Source organism: Lycium barbarum, chromosome 12 (genome assembly GCF_019175385.1).
Source record: "Lycium barbarum isolate Lr01 chromosome 12, ASM1917538v2, whole genome shotgun sequence".
Taxonomy (NCBI): domain Eukaryota; kingdom Viridiplantae; phylum Streptophyta; class Magnoliopsida; order Solanales; family Solanaceae; genus Lycium; species Lycium barbarum.
Window position 1 is genome coordinate 102187502 of NC_083348.1, and position 24013 is coordinate 102211514.

General features: G+C 32.9%; 1 protein-coding gene across 1 annotated transcript; it reads right to left on the reverse strand.

Annotated features, from left to right (window-relative positions):
* Positions 1-9383: 9383 nt before the first annotated feature.
* LOC132623908 (NAC domain-containing protein 92-like) lies at positions 9384-11107 on the reverse strand. The gene is made up of 3 exons (XM_060338718.1): positions 10636-11107; positions 10262-10539; positions 9384-10114 (listed from the first exon to the last, which is right to left on the reverse strand). The coding sequence occupies exons 1-3, from the start codon at positions 10820-10822 to the stop codon at positions 9605-9607; spliced, it is 975 nt and encodes a 324-aa protein (XP_060194701.1). The 5' UTR covers positions 10823-11107; the 3' UTR covers positions 9384-9604.
* Between the last annotated feature and the right edge of the window lie 12906 nt (positions 11108-24013).

Genomic DNA, 24013 nt, shown 5'->3' on the forward strand with positions numbered 1-24013 from the left:
ACATGAAGGATAATCCGCGGAAAAAAATGGAGATCAATCCATGTTGGGACAATCTTGGTACCATTAGTCCATCACCCACAGATTTGGTACCATTACTTCAACCATTTGACGTTGCATGTGAAGAGTCATTACTGAACTTCAAAACCTTAAGGTGTCCTTTGGTATAGGGATAAAGATAATAATTTTGAGATAAAATATGCAGTTAACTTATTCTATGTCGTTGGGTTGAATTATTTAATTCCGGTATGAAATAAGGAGCTTGGAATAACAATAAAAAAGTAAGGTGGGAACCGGAAAGACGTGTATAGTAAGGAAGAATGTGGCTGCTAAGGGTTCCTTGTCATTTTGCAAAGTGAATATTCGAACTTTATGAAAAGGTAGATGAAACATGCGTACTTGTTTTAAGTAGATTAAAAAGGTCAAAAATATTAAACAAGAAACAAGCAGAGGGTTCCCAACAAGCAAATGAAAAGCATTTGATTGTCTATTTCTTCTTTGCTTAGGTAGCCAATTGGGTGCATTATGGGCCACAAAATGTAATTCCAAGCATGTGGGACCATTTAATACGTCGGCCTCATCGGATGCAACAAGATGGAGAGTCGGCCATTACTTTTCATCATTCATGTATTATAATCTTATGAACATCCATGATTTTTTTTTTCTCTGGATGAGTCTGACATAATGTGTGCTAGTTAAAGTGAATTATTAATTTGGTTGTAAAAACGGCGTAAACTTTGTTAACTCAATAAAGGTGAGTCCAGCATGAATTATTAGTCGTAAGATAACTACAAGTTCAGAACTCGCTTAAGCCTGTTTGGATTGACTTATAAGTTGCTTATAAGCTGTTTTCAGCTTTTTTGAATGTTTGGCTGGCTAGCTTAAAGTCATTTTGTGCTTAAAATAAGCTCAAAAAAATAATTGAGTTCATTTGACTTAACTTATCTAAAGCAGCTTATAAGCTGAAAACAGCTTATAAGCCAAAAAAATAAGTTAGACTACCCCAACTTATTTTTTTTAGCTTATAAGCTATTTGCAGCTTATAAGCATAAGCTCATCCAAACAGGCTCTAAGTTTCAACTACTTTTTTCTTGAATTGTTTGCGAATATTGTGCATTTTTTCCAAAGATATTTAGAAGGCGAAGTAAAGAGGAACTTTAGGACATCCTTGTGATCTTACGGTTAGCGGCGGAGCTAGGTTAGGCCTAGGTGAAATATTACATTGTATATATAAGGTCAAAATTATTTATAATATATATAGTAGATGTTGAATCCTCTTGACTTCTTCGTACGATTATTTCTTTATATTTTTGAACGCCTTTAGTAAAAATTCTGGCTCCGTCGCTAAATACAGTAGGTGTCGTAGCTAATTGAGTAGCTCTAGAAGCATGTGAGCAAGACATCTATTTAGTAAATGATCATCTTTTTATTTCTCTTGCAATTTATGGATCTTTACTCCACATCGTAAAAATTTAGCGTGAGCAAATTGAAAATATTATGAGAAAACATAAGATGACGTTTTAAAATTTTGTAGACATTAGACGATAATCTAATATTTTGTCAGCCTTAATGATTATATTTGCATAATTTTAAAAAATAAGGAGAAAAAGAAAGACTATTTGAAAAAGACGTTTGTGTAAATCAGTCGGGACCTTTGAAACGATGGTATTGAAATCATGCACATGTAGACTTATGCTCCATCCGTTTCAATTTATGTAAACTTATTTGACTGGGTAAGACATTTGAGAAAGAGTGAAGACTTTTAAAATTTGTGGTTCAAAATAAGTCTTGAATATTTATGTGGCTGTAAATCATTTCATAAAGTGAATTTGTTTTCAAATTAGGAAAGAGGTCATTCATTTTGACACATACTAAAAAGAAAATAGGTTCACATAAACTAAAATAAAAAGAGTAACTACTCCCCCTGTCCCAAAAAGATTGTCCTCTTTTCCTTTTTAATCTATCCCAAAAAGATTTTTTCCATATTTAGAAATAATGTAACTTTATGAGATGATTTACAGTTATACAATATCTAAGGCTTATTTTGGACCATACGTTTTTAAAAAAAATCTTTATTTTTTAAAATTTGTATCAAAATAAAAGAGGACAATCGTTTTGTGACGAAAGAAATAGTACTTATTAAACTTCAACTAGAAGTTGATATCTTGTGAGTTCTTCTTCTACTAAAAATGTGAATTGGGGCACGTGGCCCAAACAACTACGGCTCAATAATTGGGTGAAAACTGAGATGACCTGTAGTGAAAAGACAACGCGGCCGACATAATATGGAATAGTCATGAAAGTGTCAGTTTATTACTAACTGAGGGGCTACATGTGGCATTTTTCCGTTGAGCTGTTAAAGAACCCAACAAAGAAGGAAGGTGGGCTCATTGTTCTGTGGGCCTGCAGACTAGCCCAACGCTGTCGTCTCAGGGTTTGTTAGTGAAGATTATAAGGGCACTTTCGTCATGCCTTCTCAATTTTTCCATCTTCTTTTTCTTCCCCAAAATGTGTCTTCTCCACATTTCCTACGGTCAGTTTGACTTAGTTTATCTAAAGTAGCTTATAAGTTGAAAACAGCTTATAAGTTAAAAAAAAAAAATTGATCTAACTTATTAGCTACTTTAGATAATAAGTACCCCAACTTATATTTTTTGGTTTATAAGCTGTTTTCAGCTTATAAGCTACTTTAGATAAGCTGAGCCAAACTGACCCAATTATTTTTTGGGCTTATTTTAAGCACAAAATGGCTTTAAGCTGGTCAGTCAAACACTCAAAAAAATTGAAAACAACTTATAGACAACTTATAAGCCAATCCAAACGGGCTCCTACTCTGTTTTCAGTTACTCTTGTACATGTTTTGTCGGGCAATCTATAGCCTTTCACTTCACTGTAGGAAGGTTTATCTCCTATCTAATCTTAATTTAAGAATCTGTTTATTCGATATGAATATTGTAATACTTTTCTGACAACAAATGGGTTCACATGAAACTTATAACTTTTGTTTAGACACAGTGAACCTAATTATTATTGTATATTAACTTAAGATCGTATTTAAAATTCATAAACTTCAAATTCTTGATTAGCTTTTGGTTTAATGTAGGAAGATGAATGAGTGAAACCATGACAGTAGTCGACATTATTGTGAGTTGCTGGAACAGAAGACAAATGAAAACCCCGCAAAAAAAAAAAAAAGACCAAAGACAAATGACGTAAATTCGCAGAATATAATGATGCTTTGTCTCTATTCTTCTGTCTTTTCCTTCCGTTTAAAATCGAGCAAAATCATATAGTATTATGGAAACCCATGTATTCACACTTTCACGTTCCATTCCTTCTCTGACTTTTTTTTTTTAATAGAAAATTATTATTTTTTAAAAAAAATCCCCCCAAAAAATCTAAAGAAAATAAAAAATGTTTACACTTAAAGTCATATTGGAGCAAGAAAGCAACCAATGTTTTAGAATTGAATACAGTTAAATCTCTCTACAGTGGCAGCATTTGTCCGAAAATTTCATGGTTGCTATAGTGAAGTGCTGTTATGCATGTATACTGGGATTCGATATTTAGATCTCATTTAGCTGTTATAAATAAAAGTACGCAAACGATTAACTTTTTGTACTTTTTATGTTATAAATGATAAAAATATACTTGTAAATTTTAAAATCTCAATTGATTTTCATAACCCATAAACTAAAAATTGAAAAGACTAATAAATGACTACTAAATCCATAACTAGTTGTACCACACATATAAAAAATTAAAATCTATGGAACATATGCATTTTAAATTAATTGAGAATCTAAATATTTCAAGTTTGATGTAAGAACTCTACAATTGTAGGTTGTTTCGTAAATTCTAGTCTCCCAGTAATAATATAACGCTTGAACTGATGAAGAATTTTGTCCAAACTTTCAACAAAAGGAAATTCAATAACTTTCCCTTGAAGGTTGTCTAAGTGCTTAACAGTTGACTCTTCTATCTCCAAGTAGCAATAGGTTGAGGGTCTTCATCGACACTTTTGTTGTCACATAATATATTTCTTACAAAATATTATTACACGCTATTTGAGTATAGTTTTTATAGAGATATAATTTTACAAAGAGTGTACCGCTATAATGGATGTCATTGCTGTTATAGGCAGAATGTTGTTATAGATAAGCAAAATATAACATGAAAAATCGGTTCCGGAGAAAATCAGGCTGTAATAGTGAAATGCTGTTATAACGAATGACAATTATAGAGAGATTTGACTGTATATCAAACCAAGTGTGAGATTTTCAACTTTAGTTTTAACTTTTCTTAACTCAAACATTATCACATAATAGATCAAGTATATTCAACTCACCTATACATCAGCAATGGCCAGCTTTTCTTTCTTTGTGTATAAAGTATATTTTTCTTTTCCTAAGGGGACGGAGATTCATTATGTTGATAATGGAGAAACAAAGAAATATAAAAATGGGGGATATCAATCATAAAGTAGGAGTTGGACCAAATCATTGATAGATAATTAAAAAATTAAATAAAGAATATACGTAGTACATTTGGGTAAATTCTCAACTTAATGCCACATAATCCACGACTAAATGATGTATGATAAATCTATCCAAAAACAAGATTATTCTTGAGGCGCGTATGTTAATTAGAAAATAAATAGATCATTTGACCTAAGTAATAATTTTGAATATTATAAATAAAATATACTAAGTCCGAAACAAAAAATTAAATATACCAAGTACGTACTATTCTTCCAAGTAATTAATAAATACTGAAAATTGAAACTTCTGCTTCTTTCCGGGACAATTCATTATTAAAAGATATTTTATATGTTATCATTCTAATTGGCCTTGTAGAAATATTAATTTTGAAAGGACGGTAGACTTTCAACTCTCTCATAGAGATTAAAGGATATATATTATGAAAGACTCTGACCATTTAAACAAAAATATTTAGGCAATATTTTTGGTATAATCCAGAACAAAAATAAACCCTTTGGAATTTGGATATCTTCATAATCTGTTACTGTAATTATTTCATACAAAGACTGCATACAATTACGTTAAAAATATAAAAAACTTGACCATTCAACTCGATCGAGTACTAATCAAGACTTTTACAAGCTATTTCCAAAAGCTCTCGGTGACATACTATTTCACCAATCACTGCTAAAAAAGGGCAAAAATAGACGAATTCCGTCGGTTGGTTTTTTGATAATTTTTTAAAATCTTTTTTTAAAGAAAACCGATGGCTGCGTCGGTTATTTTTCGCACGAAAATGCGTGAAAAATAATATTGTTTTTATATTGTTTTTTAAAATAAACCGACCGACTCCGTCGCTTTTTTATTTTTGTTTTTTTTTTAAAAAAATTTTATAAAAAAATTGACGGAGTTCGTCGGTTTTTAAAGCTAAAAAACAGTATAAATTAAATCAATGTAAGTATTTGAACAAAGAACATGAGTGGTCTAGTGGTAGAGCCCTTCAATGCCAAGGAACATACCCGGGTTCGATTTCAAGTTGCTACATTTTATTATTTTATTTTAAAAAAGAAAAAACCGACGGACTTTTTTTTTTTTTTTTTAACATAACCGATGGACTCCGTCGGTCTCCGAAAAGAGATTTTACTGAAAACCCGACGCAGTCCGTCGGTTCTGGACGTTGATTTTTTCCTTTTTTCAGCAGTGAATATTCAAATTAATTAAGTACTTCTTTTGCCCCAACATAATTGCCACACATTTCAAAAGGCCAAACAAAATATCATTTGGCTAGAATTTAGTCGATTCTTTTGCAACTTGTTATGTGAAATATTTTAACATATAGTATTCTACAAGTAATTTCTAATTATTTTCTAAACATTATTCAATCTATGTTGGATCAGCTCCAACATTCTCCAAATTTTCGCTAAGCGGATAATGACACAAAAAGAAAAGTAGAAAGGAAACGTCGAGCCAATACTTGAATTAACCTCGAGATTCATTCATAATTACATATGTACATATTTAAATTTTAACTTTGTTTAAATTGGTTATGCTGTCAAATTAGGCATTGGGCCTAGCACGCACCCAAAAACTAGCTCAAATGGAGGAGGATTGTCCAAGTCTTACAAGGAGATCTCGTCCGTCACCAATGTGGTATATTTCTGTATACCCCCCCTCAGGCCCAGATCCAGACATTATTTTTATCAGGTTTTACTGTTCGGTCTGGAGTGTGCACATTCTTGGACCGGGAGCGTTTCACCCCCATCGGTCAGGGACTGGTCAATTGGTCGGAGGGCATTCTACCTCCTCTTTTTCTGGGGGCCACATTGGAACGAGCATGCATGGGCTCTGATACCATGTAAGGAATGAATCTTGAGCCTAATTAGACACCAAAAGCTAGCTTATGAGGGGAGGATTACCCAAGTTCATATAAAGAGTCCATCCATCCCTTAAACCATCGATGTGGGATATTTTAACACTCAACCTCACGCCTAAGGCTGAACATCTGGTGAGTGGGAAGTTTTAATATGGGGCCCACTATCGGGAAACAATAATTGGGATATGTCCTGCTCTGATACCATGTCAAATTAGGCATTGAGCCTAACTCACACCTCAAAAGCTAACTCAAAGGGAGGAGGATTGCCTAAACCTTGTAAGGAGCCCAGAGTTTTCGTTATGGTATAATTCTCTACATATGATCATTTCTGGGTTAGAACTTGGCTACAAATACTTGGAAGATTGCTAGAAGTTTCGATGAACGCAACTTATGGCGATTACGAGGAGTTTAGTTCAGAATGTTCTGACGAATCATCAGGAGTTTACTACAGATTGCCCTGAAAAATCACCAGAAATTTCTATCAAATGAATTTGCCACGAGTCCGAGCGATTGTTAGAAGTTTAGTACAAATTGTTCTGGTGGATGACCTAAAATTAATGATAGATGAGCTTGCTATCAGTCAAGATAGATCACCAAGAATTTAGTACAAATCATATCGTAATACTAATTGTTCATAAATCCCAGCTCACAGAGATTTCACCTACCCATATTACTTCAAAATGATCAAAAAATTGAACAGTCTAATATGATCCCAAAAATTCCCAATGATCCGCTTCAATCCAAAACTTTCGAAATTCATTGACTCACTTTTTCTTCTTTAATAATCAAGCTCATAAAACTCAATAATGATGTTTTGAAAGTTTTCAACCAAATTGATCACAGATAAGCAAAAGCGAATATCTATATTTGCTAGACTTTTTAAACATAAATAAAAATTAAATGCCAGCGCTTAGAAAGGATACCCGGTAAAATTTCTAGAATTAATACCGAAGGTGTTACTCTAAATTCAAATGCCCCAGTTGTATATTTTCTTTTCCAAGCCCAGTTGTTAATTTTGTGTCATAGAAAGTCCAGCAGCAGGACTAAAATTTATGGAGTCAAATTATCATTCCAATCAATTGTTCAAAATTTTGAAATTAAAAAGAAAATCAAAGATTAAGAATAAAACAACTGCAGAAGACCATTTGCATCGGGATCGCAATAAATATTCCTCCAACTGACTAGAACAATAATTTGTTTTTTTAAAAAACCTATCTGAATTCGAATTTTTTATTGCCCTTTGAGCACTGAATAGTTGAACTTTCAAGCATAGGGTCCTAGACTCCTAATTTTATACCTATCCTAGTTAATCAATGTGATCAAAGGACTTACAGCTTGAAAGAGAATATAGCAAGACTCTTTAGAGTTACGTGTTTGTATACCCTGGCGGATATGCCTTAGTGCTACGGGTTCAATCGAATTTAACATTTAATAGAAAGATAAGGATATATGTAAAAAATAATAAAAATTCAAAAAGTATAATACTCATTCTGTTTTAATTTATGTGAACTTATTTCCTTATTAGTCCGTGCTAAAAAGAATGACCTCTTTCTATATTTGGAAACATTTTACCTTTATGCAATGATTTATAGCCACACAAAATATATTTGACTCATTTAGGACCACAAGTTTAAAAGTCTTCTCTTCTTTTTTAAACTCCGTGGCCAGTCAAATGAGTTCATATAAATTGAAACAGAGAGAGTATTAGAAAATCATAATTTCAAAAAGTTTATTGAATTCAATATCAAGAATTTTAAAGACTAAATCGATTAAGTTTAAATACTGAATCTCTGCTGAGAGAGGTAATTAACCAAGAAAGCATAAACGAATGACTAGTTTGGGAATTAACTGAAAGCAGCCATGTTGCTATCACGAGTTCAAAACTTGATCCTATCCTCCTAATTTATTTGTATTTTTTTGCTTAACAGGTCGGCTAATCTGTTAGAGCTAATATGGTCCATTGGTCCCTATTGAATTTTCTTTAGTGGAAAAAAACTGAAATATGGATATTCAGGACTCAATAAATGAGAAGTACTATAAGCTTTTTAGTTTGAATTTTTATAGGTGTTTTTCACACTATAGTAGGTTATTTACTTTAAGTTTCTTTAGGTTAACAATTAGACTTATTAGGGACGGTTTACATCTTTTTATAGGTCTCTCAATTTAATTATATATAAAAAATTATATACTATAAGTGCACAAAAATTGAAATTCTATTAGTAAATCTCCTTTTCCTAGTAAATGTGGAGTAAAATGATATGGTAAAAACAAATGAATGTCAAATATGGAATATGGCTTTTGTGTAACTCCAGAAAAATACAAGATTAGGAGGGATATTTTGTTCAAATATTATTTTCATTTAGCTTAGAACTACGGGTTATCAAGTTGTAATTTGTAGATGAGCCGTAAAGCTGGGTTGGTAGCCTAACAGTAGGAATCGCAAAGAATTCATATACGAATCCTCCTGTGGAGTGAGTGATGCGATGCTGCGCTATGGTGCAGCCCACAAACTTCAACAAATGATGCAATCACATACCAACTAATCTAACTAATACGTTAAAAAATATGAATCCTCCTAACTGAGATTTTGAAAGCATGCCAATCATATTTTCTAATACCTCAATCATATTTTCTAATACCATGTACTTAAAAGACAACATCAAGAAATAAAGAGGCTGCTTGGAGTGAAAAGTTTTTCCCTTTCATAATTATGTTTATTTAGTTCTATTTTAACAACGAATTATTTCTGGAATTTAAACAAAATACATATCTCGAATTTGAGCTATAAAAATGAAGAACTGTTGATAGGAACGCTTCATCCATTATGAATCAATCTAAGGGTAATTAGGATTAGTCAGACAAGTGGATTTTGGATCTAGAAAAAATATAAAAAGACACATTGGACAGACAAATATTTCTATGAATTATGAAATATCAATCATTCAAGTACAAAATGTTTTACATAAAACTTCTCTAAGAGAGAGATCCAGTTAACTACGCTTATATTGCTTAAAAATTGAACTTCATTGTAATATTAACAAACCAATTAACTTTTGTATTATTCCGAGCAGAGACAAATCTATAAACAACAGAATACTACTACTGCACTGAATCTAACAATAACAACATTTTTTTCTGGGAATAATCAACACTAACCCTCTGTGCTCTGTCCCACATTCAATCTATTTTTTTTTTCTATATCTATTGCATTTTCACGCCTTCACTCGCTAAAGCTAAAGTCCCTACTAAATGTTCAATAATTCCAGAGACAATCGATGTCCACTGGCCCAGTTGAATTGATACTGAAGTCATGATCCTCGTAACCACCCCTGAACGTCTGTTTCGATTCTGACCCATAATTGTTGTCTAGCAAAAACCTCATTATAGAGTTATCTTGCATCAATCCAGAATCACCATACTGGAAATTTTCCATGTAGGGCATGGTATTGTTTGGTACATTTGAAGGGTTTTTTGGGAAATCAACAGAAACAGGGGAATAAGACAGAGGATTATGATGATGATGTGTTTGAGGTTTTTGTTCCTCCACTGAATCGGAGAAGCAGGTCACATGAGAATTATTAGATGTCTCTCCACTACTTCTGGCTGTTGTTGTAATCTTGTTGTATGGTGACATGTCCATTAATGGTGGCAAATTTGAAGACCTCGAATTATCGGTCAAACTGTTGCTTCTCATGAGATTTGAGATTGGTATCTTTTTCCCTCCTGAACTCTTCTTGAAAACTCTGCAAATCACACATTCATTCTGCAGGAAATTGGAAAATAGAACAATATTGTCAATAATTCATAGGATATTTTCAAATAACGTAAAACCTTAGACTATAGAGATTAAATCCTGAATCAACTGACTGACAGAAAAACTACATTAGGGAGGTTTTTGATGGTTATTTACCTTTGCAGTTTTTGGGAGATTGTGGACTGAATATTTGCCGTCTAATCTATATTCATGCATGACCCAATTGGTTTTTTCACCTTTAGGTGCTCTTCCTTTGTAGAAAACAAGAGTTTTCTTCATACCAACAAGTGTTTTTGACCTGAATATCTCTTTATCTTTGCCTGTTGCCTTCCAATACCCTGCTTCTGTGGCTCTGTTTGTCCTCTGCCCGGTTGGATATTTCTTGTCCCTGATACAGAAGAAGTACCATTCTTTTTCTCCCATTTTTGCCTTCCCTGCAACATAATCATGAAACATATAATTAGACAATTAATTGAAGAAATTAACCATTTATTAGGATTCATCTAACAAAGATGGTGCAGAAAACTTACATGGCAAATCCCATGGTTCAACTTTGTTCAAATCCACCTCACCAATAGCTCTTGCACAAAAGCTACTATCAAGAACCTTTGGGGCTAAATATTGTGTGATTAGCTCTTCATCCGTTGGATGAAAACGAAAACCAGGAGGCAAATCCATTTCTTCTTCATGATCACCATATCCACACACAGTTTCCATACTTTCTAGTTTAATTTTCTCCAAATTGTAATCAAATTATTTTAAGGTGTAACATAAAAAAATTGGATATTTATAGAAACAAGCTACAATTATTATACTTAGATGATTGAAAGCGAGAGAAGAGGACAATTATATGAAGAAGTGAAATAATATGCAATAAAAGGAAGTGGGGTTAAGGGAAGAAAATAAGCAGAGAAAGAAAGCTTGTAGGAGAAAGATTATTGGTATTCAGAGGAAAGTGTGGCTAGGGAGAAACACCAGGTCTTATAGTAGTTTGTTAACACACAAATGTAACTTAATAATTTCTAAAATCAGCTTGAGTTGGGCAGTTTTTGGCTTTATTTTTAATAGCAAAAAAATCGTCGCTTTCGTGTTGAAGTTGACAAAAAGCACCTCCTTATCTCCATACTCAGCTTTCATTTTTCAACTCCATTTTTAATGATTAATTAAATGATAATTGGCATAATCATATGTGTATGCCATTAGGTAAGCTTGGAAATTCAAACGGGCTGGAAAATAGCTCTGTTAGTTGTCATTTGTTTAACCAATATAATCTACTACTTGATAATTTTGCGATGTAACTCTGTCACCTTTTAAAGAGGAAGAAAAATGAATGTGAAATTTGAAAGGGAGTAGAAATTCGACGTGACACTATAATTCATAATTTAGTTTCTTGATGGAATAATTAGAATATTATACAAAATGACTTATGGAGTTATGGTACACGACCTAAACATATTTTACGAAATTGTGAAGAAAGTTCATCAATGTCAACTGCGATATTACTGCTGACACAGTCGCATAAAAGGTGCAATAAATTATACTTGATATTTAGGTACAGCGTATAAATCTTGCAAGACCAATCAATAATCATAGTAGTAAAAAAGCATTGTTTGGTCCTTAACCCGGTTAAAAAAAATAATCCGCAATTAGCTTCTTGCGCTATTCATTATTCATCTTTAAGACCAAGAAACTAAATTCAATCATGTCATGCTGCACCATGCACATGGCTTACATCTGTCTCTCACTCTTGTACTCTTTTACTTACTTTATGGCCACATACACACCTATAGTTCATATTACTCACGTATACTCTTACCAGTTTCCATTGGTTCTTTTCTCTTTACACTTGATAATTTTTTTTTTTAAATGAAGTCTTTGTGGGCGGTGTCGTATTTGAATAAAAGCCTTCAAAAATCTATCCCCTTAAGTTTTATTTTCAAGTCAGCCCTTTGATTTTTTCCCCCCTTTTTTTCACCTATGTCTCTTCCTTTTTGTGTGAGGTTTGGCGAACAAGAACTTTTGTCAGAATAGTTGCTATAAAATATGTAAATCATAGTGGTTCTCGAAATCGTAAAAAGCAACTTTGAGGTAGCCAAAAATAATGGAGCAATAGTAGGAGAGAGCCGTCAATTATATTCATTCACATGGAATCACGTTTCATTTGTAGTGGTGGAGTATTATATGGTGCAGTATATTCAAGATTCCTTGTTATCCATTACTGTTTCTTAATTAGCAGTTCTTAACAGATAATTACCCCTGAATTAGTGTCTAATCCTTCCCACGTCACCGCCAAAGTGTGCTCATTGATGACCCACCGCCTTGAATGCCACATAGGGATGGTTCACATTCTAGAAACCTAAGTCGTACGAACCTATTAGAAAATTGCACTTATGCGCTTGCGCTTTAGAGTGAAAATTTTGTTCGTGTGGACTTAATCGTCCCTTTCTTCGTCTAGTGAGGTCATCTTCAATGAGGACAATAAATCAATAATTGTCATTTATGGCGTGTAAGTACCTCAAGGGCACAATTGGGGGTTAGCTACGTGCGGTGACGGCGCCAGAATATTCACTAAGGGAGTTCAAAATATGAAAAAGTAAAAACACGAAAGAATTAAAAGGATTACAACGTAATTTTCCGCCAAACCCCTTCGCCCTTCCTCCCTCCGCCCCGGCTACGTGTTCACATGAACAAAAGTTTATCTAGTACTAGTAAATAATAATATATACTATTGAAAATCTATTAATATCTATAATATTTGGCCGTAATTCCAAACTCTTAGTATATTATTAATTTGAATTTTTATAAAAATCATAAATTTGAAATCTTAGATCCGTCTTTAATCATTGCTACTGAAACTTTTTTCCCCTTGTTTTCTTTTAACTACATGACTTGAACTTCTGACTTAAAGATTAAAGATTGAAGGTGAAAAAGCTTAATTACTCACTTAACCAAATCTCTTTCAATTATTAATCATTAACTATAAGAGAATAATTAGAGAGCTTCTTGATATATAGTAAGTACTAGTAACAAAAGACACGAATTTCATTGGAAAGTAGTCTGATAAAAGCTAAAAGAACAATAATTATGTCCAATTTGAAGCAAACTTTTATTTACTTAATGTCTTCCATACGCTCGTCATACGGGATTTGATTCTTTTTATGAGCCAAATACGCGAAATATTTTTAGCCAATGAACAGCGATGAAAGTCCAACCTAAAGCTTCTGCATACTTTAATGTGATGTTATTGTGCATATGATTTGAGCACACTGTCAACGTCCGATATTATTTGCTTAGTTGTCTCCGAGAAAGAGATGAAATAAGACTATGTAGCCATTACCGATGAAGAAGTAACCAAACCTTCCACTTTAGGAGTTGTAATTGGGCGCCTTCTCCAAAACGTAAAATAAAGCCTAACTTTTTGCTAAATTAATAATACACACATTTGACTGTAGACTTTCTGCTGAGATGGACAATGTGGGCCATGTTTCGTCCACCCCGACAAGTAGCCACTACGGGAAACACTCACGTGGCTTCTGTTGGTTCGGTAGAATGTCCAAATTATTGAGGTTGATACTAACAACAATATTATCGAGGAAAAAAATAACGTCAAGATTAGGTTCAGACGACTAATTGAGTATTTAATTAGATTAGATAAGATTAAGCAGCAAAAATTGAAGGTGAGCTCTTTTTTTTATCGTATTCTGATCATAACTATTCAGCTAATTTAGGATTGAATATTAGTTAATTAACTGGTCGATTCTCATCCATATATATTTATAAGTTGTGGCACAAGCTGTGTTAACTTAATTTATAATTAAAATCTGTCAAAGATATTTGTCATTTATGTTTTGTGATAAATTAATCTCAATTTTGAGGCTGGATTAAGATGTAATTAATACTAAGGAATCAAGTCCTAGAACATTAGGTAATGGATAAAGATTGAAAGAGATTATCTTTTGAGGTTCATTGTATAGAAATGAATCACGAGGTTGAGATATTAAGAAAGGATCGTTAATTCAAAGAATCGGTATAAATTAGGTCGTCCAAACTAAGAGAAGCAAACGAAAAATAGGCAAAGCTAAGAATGAAATGTCTAACCACAATTAGAAACTTTCTTTTTTAGTCTTCGGCATGTCATATCTTCTGAAAGTTGAGCTGAATGAAGTGGACATGGCACATATACAATCCTTTAGATACTTAATCTTACTCTTCTGGAAAAAGAAAAAAAAAGGAGAATATGGATGAAAATTAGGAAGAGCTCTTTTTTCACTTTATAAAGAATTTCCTGCTAATGAACTTGTAGTAAAGAGCAAGAAAGGGAATTGGCCTTGTGTATGATATAAATGCAATTTCTGATCCAAATCACCTTTTAAAAAATTATTTTTGCATATACTTATTAATTTTATTATTAGCTAATCAAAACTTTAATTCTAAGTCCTTGCTCTTTCTTCTATCTCTTCTAAGTTGCGTTTTCTTTATTAAAATTTTGTTAATTCTGTTATTAGTTTATATTAGAAGAACTTGTTGAATTTAAAGGGATACGTCTAATTAGTTTATCAGTTATGTGGATGAAATATCCTTAAAGACAGTGTCCTTGACGACACACCTCAAACTTCATTCCATTCTCCATATATTTCCCTGTGAATTTTAAGGCATACGTCTAATTAATTTATCTGTTATGTGGATGAAATATCCTTAAGGACAGTGCCTTGACACACCTCAGACTTCGTTCCATTCTCCATATATTTCCCTACTTAGACCCAAACAATGACGCCTATAGTCATATACTCACATCCATGGACGAGAAAGTTAAGAAAACTAAAGTGTAGGAAATCTTCTAGCTAGCATAATTTGATTAAACAAATAAAAAAGGTTGATCTAATTGATAGTTAGAGATTTTGAAAGTCAATGAGCTGATTTGGCAAAGATTAAAAGGATAATATAGTTAATATGTTCATCAGAGCCACATTTTTTCATTTCTTCTGATGATATTTTAATCACTAATATGACAAGACTTTTGCTCAAGGAAAATTAAAAAAGAAAAGGCTACAAAATTATTTTGAGAACTAAAACAAGAGGAGCTGATAGAGTCAACTATATGTATGTTGTTACATGTAAAAGAGATGGTAGATTGTGGTTGGTTAATCCTAACACCAACCAAAATGGAAAGCTATTCCTAATCTATTAAATAGTACCAAACTCTAGTTCTTCTTTCATTTTTTAATTTGCTTGTTTTCTAGTACTACTTTTTTTAAATGTATACTTTCAAACATTAGTTGCATGAAATAGGTCAATCTTTTCTTTTGAAACACGTACGTGAAGATGCAGAAATAAAAAGAACTTATCGACGAAAGAACAAATTGAAATTTAACTATAAATTATGAGGCCCCATCAACAAAAGAACAAATCAGAAAATATAGTAAATTTGGTGAATATTTATATTTATAATCAAGGATATATCATAGGGCTTATTAATGATCCTAAACGATATCAAACGGTTTGCAGACAAATTTATGCCATATTATAATGTTGGCACTAATCATTATTTCTGAATTATTTATTATTTATCATTTGTTTGGTTCTTTACATTAAAATTGTGATATGTGATTTATAATCGAGCACATCTATTTGATTTTAAATGTAATAAACTTTTTATTTCAATTTTAACGTTGAACCTTCTTAATAATCTTGATAAAATGTCTTTGGCAGAAAGGACAATTTAGCCTTCTACTTGTTTTATCCAAGGAGGCTAATTCTTAGATCGTTATTCCACATTGACCGTGATTCAATATTATGCCAACCTTTTAGTATAAAATATATTGGTATCACTTATACGTCAAATCAAGACACAGCCAAAGGAAAGATAAAAAATAATACGAATTTTTATACCATTGGATTATTTTTTTAACTCCGGTATATATTAAAAGCCAGTACTAGCATAAAGGGTGTTAATTTTTTTTTTTTTTTTACTAATTATTCAAAACTACCCAATTCGTTCTTTTCAAGTTTTTGGATTATATACTAAGTAGGCGTTTGGCCATAGAAACCAAACAAAATTCACTATTTTTGGAATTTTGGAGTTGGAGTTGGAGTTGTGTTTGGCCATAGATTTTGAAATTGTAGTTTTTGGTTGAAAGTAGTTGTTTTGGTTGTGAAAAAAGTGAAAATTTTGAAAAACAAGTTTTTCTTGTTTTTGGAATTCCGGAATACAACTTCAAGCTGTATTTGGAATTCTTATGGCCAAACGCTGATTCTGGAAAAAAGTGAAAAAAAAATTCCGGAAAAAGTGAATAATTTTTATGGCCAAACGGGCTAAAATTGGATTATTTCAATTTGATGTACCTCATCAGTTATCGCAAGCGCACACTTCCACTTCATGTATGCGGCAAACAGATTTTTGGCCTTTGAGTTGATTAATTATCTGAAATTTAAACATATTAAAATATATCGGGAAAATTAAGGATTAATTCAGAAGTAAGGGTTTATAGAGGTTCCAATATTATTGGGACTAATGTTAGCTTATTTAAGTAAGAATGAGCATCATAAGCACGACAAGCTGCGCTTTTAATGTCCAAACAATGCATGCATGAACTTGAACACTCAAGTCAATTTCACTCATTAGCTGTTGGATTAAGCACAGCCTCACTAATTAGCAGTTTCCTATAATAAGAAGAAACCTCAGCTACTTTCTCATAAGAAAAAAGGAACATTAAAGAAAAAGAAAAACTGAAAAGGAAATATAAAGTAGTTTGAGAGATCAACTACAAGAGAGGGGAAAAAAGAAAAGAAGAAAAGAAAGGATAATTGCGTTTGACTAATTTGTTTAGTAACGAGGTTGGTCCCTATACTAGCTAGGTTGGTCCCTAATGCCAAAGTGTTTAATTAGTACCAACGTTTGATTAATAATAGTGTTGAATATTCGTGGGAGTATTTAAAAATGGTGGCTTGCAGATAGTAATAATAATTTGACTAAATATGGTAACATCGACTTAATTGTTCTGACAAAATCAAAGTGCAACTCGCATTTCACATTGAATAGATGAAGCTTGGATTGAATATAATAGCTTGTTATGTATTCCAAGGATTTTCCTCAATGATACTCTATATTATGCGCGTTCCTTGTTAATCCTTCTCACAGTAATTAATCATGCTCCCATAATCACATTTACCGTGAGGCCTATATGTGGTAGCACACAGACTACGTAACATGGATTAACTACTGATAAAGACGTTTTTTGGAACGAGCCTCCTGTATTTTTTCTTTTATTTTCCCTCAAATACTTATTAAGGGCTAAATTTACTAGATCGACACCTATATGTAATAACGTAACTCTTAATTCACTGCTTTAAATTAATGTCCTTTCCTTCAAGAAAAAAAAATTACTTACTTTACCAAATTGTCTATTTATCCAATGTTAGATTATGCTATCCTCCAACAGTACTCCCTTCTTTCATCACCTAGGACTAGGATATCGATTATGACAAGAGAGGGAAGGAGCTTCATGACAATATTATTTAGAGAAAAGAGCTTGAGTTATATAACATGGTCGATATGGTAAAAGTTCACCGCAAAATGGATTAAGAGAACGTTTGGATTGACTTATAAGTTGCTTATAAGCTGTTTTCAGCTTTTTTGAGTGTTTGGCTGACCAACTTAAAGTCATTTTGTGCTTAAAATAAGCTCAAAAAATAATTGGGCACATTTGACTTAGTTTATTTAAAGCAGCTTATAAGCCAAAAAAATAAATAAGTTAGACTACCCCAACTTATTTTTTTTTTAGCTTATAAGCTGCTAACAACTTATAGGCATAAGCCCATCCAAACAGGCTCTAAGAGCCTGTTTGGATGGGCTTAAAAAAAACAGTTTATAAGCCAAAAAAAAAAAAAAAAATTGGGGTAGCTCAACTTATTTTTTTTTGGCTTATAAGTTGCTTTAGATAAGCTAAGTCAAACGGACCCAATTATTTTTTTAGGCTTATTTTAAGCACAAAATGACTTTAAACTGGTCAGCCAAACACTCAAAAAAACTGAAAACGACTTATAAGCTGTTTTCAGCAACTTATAAGACATTCCAAACGGGCTCTAAGTAAGACGAAATTGAAGTATTTTACTTCTGATCCTCGCGTCTTGGCCCCGCAATGACATCCTAATTATCCTTTTGTGATTTTTTATTTTAATTTTCTCCTTAAAATATATTTTTAATTACATAGGGTATAGGGAATGAGAAAAGGGAGGGAGAATAAATAGTGAGAACCAACAAACACTTACTATGCAAAAGACTTACTGATAACCTTAATATTAATAGCCTATTGTTGAAATTATGATGAATTTTCCGTGATCTTTCATTTGTTATGTATAACAATAGAATTAAGGGCTTTTGTTTCCGACTTTATTCTCAAGGAACACCTAAAAAACGCTGCACTTTAGATATTATTGCAGTGATAAAATCAAATGAACTTTTTTCGTTTTACATATGCACTAGTTCTGAAGAGTCTTTTCTTTTCTAATCCAAAAAGCCAAAAAATGATACATTTTTAAACAACTTCCTTTGACCTCACGGAAAAGATGCTACTCGTGCAACTTCTTGTTCAAAGATTAATAAAAGAACTATATCCGCGTCTTCACTTTTTCTTCGCTGAAAAAAAAAATATTACTCCCTACGTCCCAAAAAGATTGTCCTCTTTTAACTTGACACAAAGTTTAAGAAATAAAGGAGAACTTTTGAAATGTGTGGTCTAAAACAAGTCTTAGATATTTGTGTGGTTGTAAATTATCATATAAAGTTAAATTGTTTATAAATATAGAAAGGGAACAATTTTTTTGGACAGACTAAAGAGGAAAGGATAACAATATCTTTTTAGGACAGAGGGAATATATATTTTGAAATGACTAATTTAGTTTCGTTTTTACAAATATTGTGGATAAAATATAGCGCGTATGGACTATAAGAAAAGGTAAATAATCACAAAAAGTAAGACTTATCATACGTGTTTGGTGTGGCATAAAACATTTTTTGGAAAATATTCTTCACGGTGACGTCAATTTTTGGTTTTAGTTATTAGAAAACATTCCAAGAAAATACACCTTTTATCAACCAAAACTAAAGACTTTTCCTTATAAAAATCTTTACTTATTACTCCATGTTACCGCATAGACGTTACTAGATAGACGTTATTAGAAATCTCTAATACATAAATTTTCATCAGTACGTAAGTTTTGCAGAAAATATTGACATATGGTAAAATTTAGAGGCAATGCACAAATAACCGCTTGGAAGACCAATATTTAAGTTATAGCCGAAAATTACTAAACTGAATATTTAGCCACCATAGAATCAACTTCAACCTGTTGGACTGAAGTTGAAAATTTCAGGTCTGAAGTTTCCACTTGTATGTCAGACTTTGAACTTTAGTGTAAGCGAAATCTAGCTTTAGACATCCAGATATGAAGTTGGCATAACATTTTTCGTCCAAATTGAATGGGAATGGGGTAGGCATTTTAGTAGATATTGAGCTAAGGGACCAGGCCGTAGAGGTTAGAAGGGTCAATGACCGGATGATGGCGGTTAAGTTAGTTGTGGAAGGGTTTACCTTGAACATTATTAGTGCTTAAGCGCCACAAGCAGGCTTGGACGAGGAGGAGAAAAGGCGCTTTTGGGAGGATTTGGATGAAGTGGTGGGAGATATACCGCCCACCGAGAAGTTATTCATAGGAGGAGATTTCAATGGACACATCGGCTCAACCTCGGGGGTTATGATGATGAGCATGGAGGTTTCGGCTTCGGAGTCAGGAATGGAGGAGGAGTCTCACTTCTGGATTTCGCTAAAGCTTTTGGATTGGTGGTAGCCAACTCGAGTTTCTAGAAGAGGGAGCAGCACTTGCACTACTAAAAAAATAGGGATTTTCGACCACACGAGGTCGAAAAAGCCTTTATTTCGACCAATTTTTCGACCACATGCATAGGTCGATAACAGCTTGGTCGAAATCACATTCTACCGAAATTAAGGGAAAAATTGTTTTCGACCACATGTGGCCGAAAAAATTATTTTTATATTAAATTATATTTAACTTTTTCGACTACGTGTTTTCTGGGTACAATTTCGACCTCATGTGGTCGAAATTGTGAAATATCTGGGCAGATTTTCGACCACCTGTGGTCGAAAATCTGGAATATTTTTTCCAGCATTTGCCTGCTTTTGGCAGCCCACCTGCCAATTTCCAAATAGTCAAATTCATCAACCAAAACATCCATCCAATTCATCAACAATGCAACACAATAACCATAAACAATGTTCAAACACTTGAGCACTTAAACATTGTCCATTCAAACACTTATACACAATCAAATTCAACCTCAAAGTACTTAAAATTAAAACTACGTTCAAACACTTAAACATCATAAACTACATTCAAACACTTAAACATCATAAACATCATTCAAACACTTAAACATTATAAACTTAAAAGTACTTCTAATTCGAACTAAAACTACATTCAAAACCTTAAAGATAATATACATATCCATTTAAACATATCCATCATAAACTATTAATTTGGGCTTGCATACCCAACATCATAGCCTCCAAGGAATTAAGTGTTCTTGTTAGTTGAGCAACTTGATGCTTCATAGCTTCATACTCCTTAGGATCAACTGCGCCATCATCAGCAGCATCTATGCTTTCAAGGGCCGACGGGTATAAAGGTGGCATTCAAACCAATTTAATTTTGATCAAGAATGAAAATAATATAGCAGAGTTTTATCATTGATCAAGAATGAAAATAATCTATTAACAGGAAAAAAGAAAGGATGTGATAAGTGACTACAAGATGAATATGAAACTTCTTTTCCAGATACTTATTATACATTATCCAAAGAAGAAGGATTTCTGTTTACCTTTTTTGCAACCGCTGTTGTGTCTTTCTTCCCCTTGAAAAGTTTGTCCAGCAATAAGTGAAAAAAATGCCCGCATGGTCCAAGATAGGCAAAGCCAAAAAGCTGCATGTAACTATGTTAGCAGCCAATAACAATTCCAGAAAGCAACTTATATATGCTAAGCAAAGGAATATATTCGAAGCATACATGATTCTGATACTAAGTGTCATTTTAGAAGTCTTGTCATAACACAACAACTGTAGTAAGCCTTTGCAGCTCATAATCAAATCATTTCAACAAAAAATTATTTGCAAAGGTTATAAGATTCTTATTTTTCAATATTCAACATCAATATACTTAAATCAAACTCTCCAAAATCGGCAAAGGGTTCATCAGACCATCAACATTAAGCGTGGAAAAAGAAGTCATCAAGCTTTTACGATCAAATTATGCCGAAATATACTAGAAATTTTCTCTTGAGTGAATTAATTTCAGAACAGTCTACAGAAAATTTGAGTAAATTATGAGATGAACATTTATGACAATCCTATCAGTATATATTGACTGGGTGTCTTTTGTAGGGAATCATATGGGTGTAAGCTTTCGACATTTTTTATACGTCTTGTAGACAGAGTTTCTCCCACAATGAAGTTAAGAAAATTGAACACATGTGACAAAGCTTTCATATTTCCACAACACACACAAAAAAAGGAAAGGGGGGGAATAAGAAGCGCACAGGCATGTTTAAAAGGAAGCTATGAAAACAGTACCACTTTCAGAAGAAGGCGTCTAATTTGAAGTCTCTTAATGCCTTGTAAATCTTTTTAATGTTGTGGCCTTAAACTAGAATATTGTTGAGCCTTGTAAATCTTGTGGCCTTAAGGATGTCATGTGAAACAATGTAAAATAGTGGAATTAAAGAATTACTAAATATATAACTTTATAAAATTAAAAAAAAAAAACGCAAATTGAAACAAAAAAGATAGTACACTATATATCATATGCATTTCAGATTCAAAGTGCACCTTAATTTTGAAAAAGAGAGAAAAGGGGCCTTAGTGAGGTACAAATACAATAAATTACAAAATAGAGATTACAATAAACCCAATGAGGTCCGATCCTTCCCACACAAATGCGGGTATGTTTTGAAGGACTGGTTCAATTGAACCCATAATGTTTTTTTATCTAGACCATATATATGTAAAAACCTGAAATTTAGTTAAAATTATTAATTTTAATCTCATGTTTAAGGCATAGTTTTACAATAATTTCTTTTTATTTAGACCATTTATGTGTGTGGAAATCCTGAAAATTGGTGAAAGTTGTAAATTTTGATCTCACGTAATTTTTAAAGAATTTCTTTTAATTATACATAGGAGAGGGAACGGGAAATATTAAGGAGATCAAATGCAGAACCGAGCAAAATTTTCACTAAAAACATTCAAAACATAAAAATTAAATTCACAAAAAGAGAGAAATTCAACATCTACTAGTATATATATACATAAAAAAAAAACTCCTATAAAAAATAATTTTAATATTAATAGTATAATTTTCTGGCGAAGGAAATTCGGATGCAATCTCCTAGCTTAAATCTTGTATTCGCCTCTATTTTAAACAGCGATCAGTGCACAAGATTGCACTATTTTTTTTATACAAGAACCATGACAAGAAAAACCAAAAAAACGTTAAAAACTTTACCTCTACGAACGAAGAGTGTAAGATGAGAATCAAGATACTGAGGAATGAAAAGACTATTAGGTTCCATAGTAATAAAACCAATATGCATTGGACTTTGAAACATAGAAACACCACCACCAAATCCACCCCTCACAACTCTCATAACTCCACCACCAAATCAATTTTAATATTTCATTCAATTTCAATTCAAAACCCTAAAAAAATAACATGATATAAACCCTAGAACAACTACTGGGATTTAAAAAAAGGTTATCAAATCTACTAAATATAGAAGGTAATGCAACTAACAACATGGTATGGAAATACATGCTTGAGAACTAGTTCAATTTGGGGCTTGTGTTCATAAGATTGAAAAAGGAAAAAAAATACCTGAGCTTGTCGAAAACGGCGGTGGCGTCTGGTTGGGATTTTCGACTGCTGGTCGGAAACGGCGGTAGCGTGCGGCGTTGAGCGTATAAGGAGGTGGGGTGGTGGGCTGCGTAGAGAGGAGAGGGAGGAGGAATTAAGGAGAGAGAAAGAGAAGGATAAAAATAAAAAGAAAGTGACCCGATGGGGTCTAAATCTGTTTGAATTTTCGACCACATTTGGTCGAAAATAATTAAGTCAAATCTGTTTGAATGTGGTCAAAAATAATTAAGTCATATTTGACCAAATTTGACTTAATTATTTCGACCACTTGTAGTCGAAATTAGTTTTTTTTTTAAATAATTGTTTTATAATTATATAATTTAATTATGTATAAAATATTTTTTTCCTATTTATTATTTTTACAAAAATTAATATCGACCACACGTGGTCGAAATTCACTTTTCCAGTTAAAAAATCGACCCAGTGTGGTCGAAATCCTATAAAAAGTTTAATAAAAATTAAATTCTGCAAATTTCGACCACCTGTGGTTGATTTTTTTCCGACCAAAATTGTGGTCGAAATTTTTTGGTCAAAAATGCCCCTTTTTTTAGTAGTGTTGGAAACCTTTCGTAGTTCGACGGCTGTGACGCAAATAGACTTTCTGCTTCTTAGAAAAAAGGATAAAGGTCTTTGTAAAGACTGCAAGGTCATTCCGAGTGAGAACCTTACGGCCCAACTTAAGCTTTTGGTGATGGATTTGGGAATTACGAGGAAGGAGAAGAAGAGGGTCGCGGATGACCGGCGAAGACGACTTTGTCGAGTGCCCAGGAGATGGGGGAGAAGTTGATGGCTATGGGGCTTGGGAGAGTAGGGGGGACACGAGCAGTATGTGGGATAGGACGGCGAGCTACATTAGGAAAGCAGCTAGAGATGTCCTGGGAGTGTCGAGAGGTCACCGTGGTAGGCGACGAGGGGACTGGTGGTGG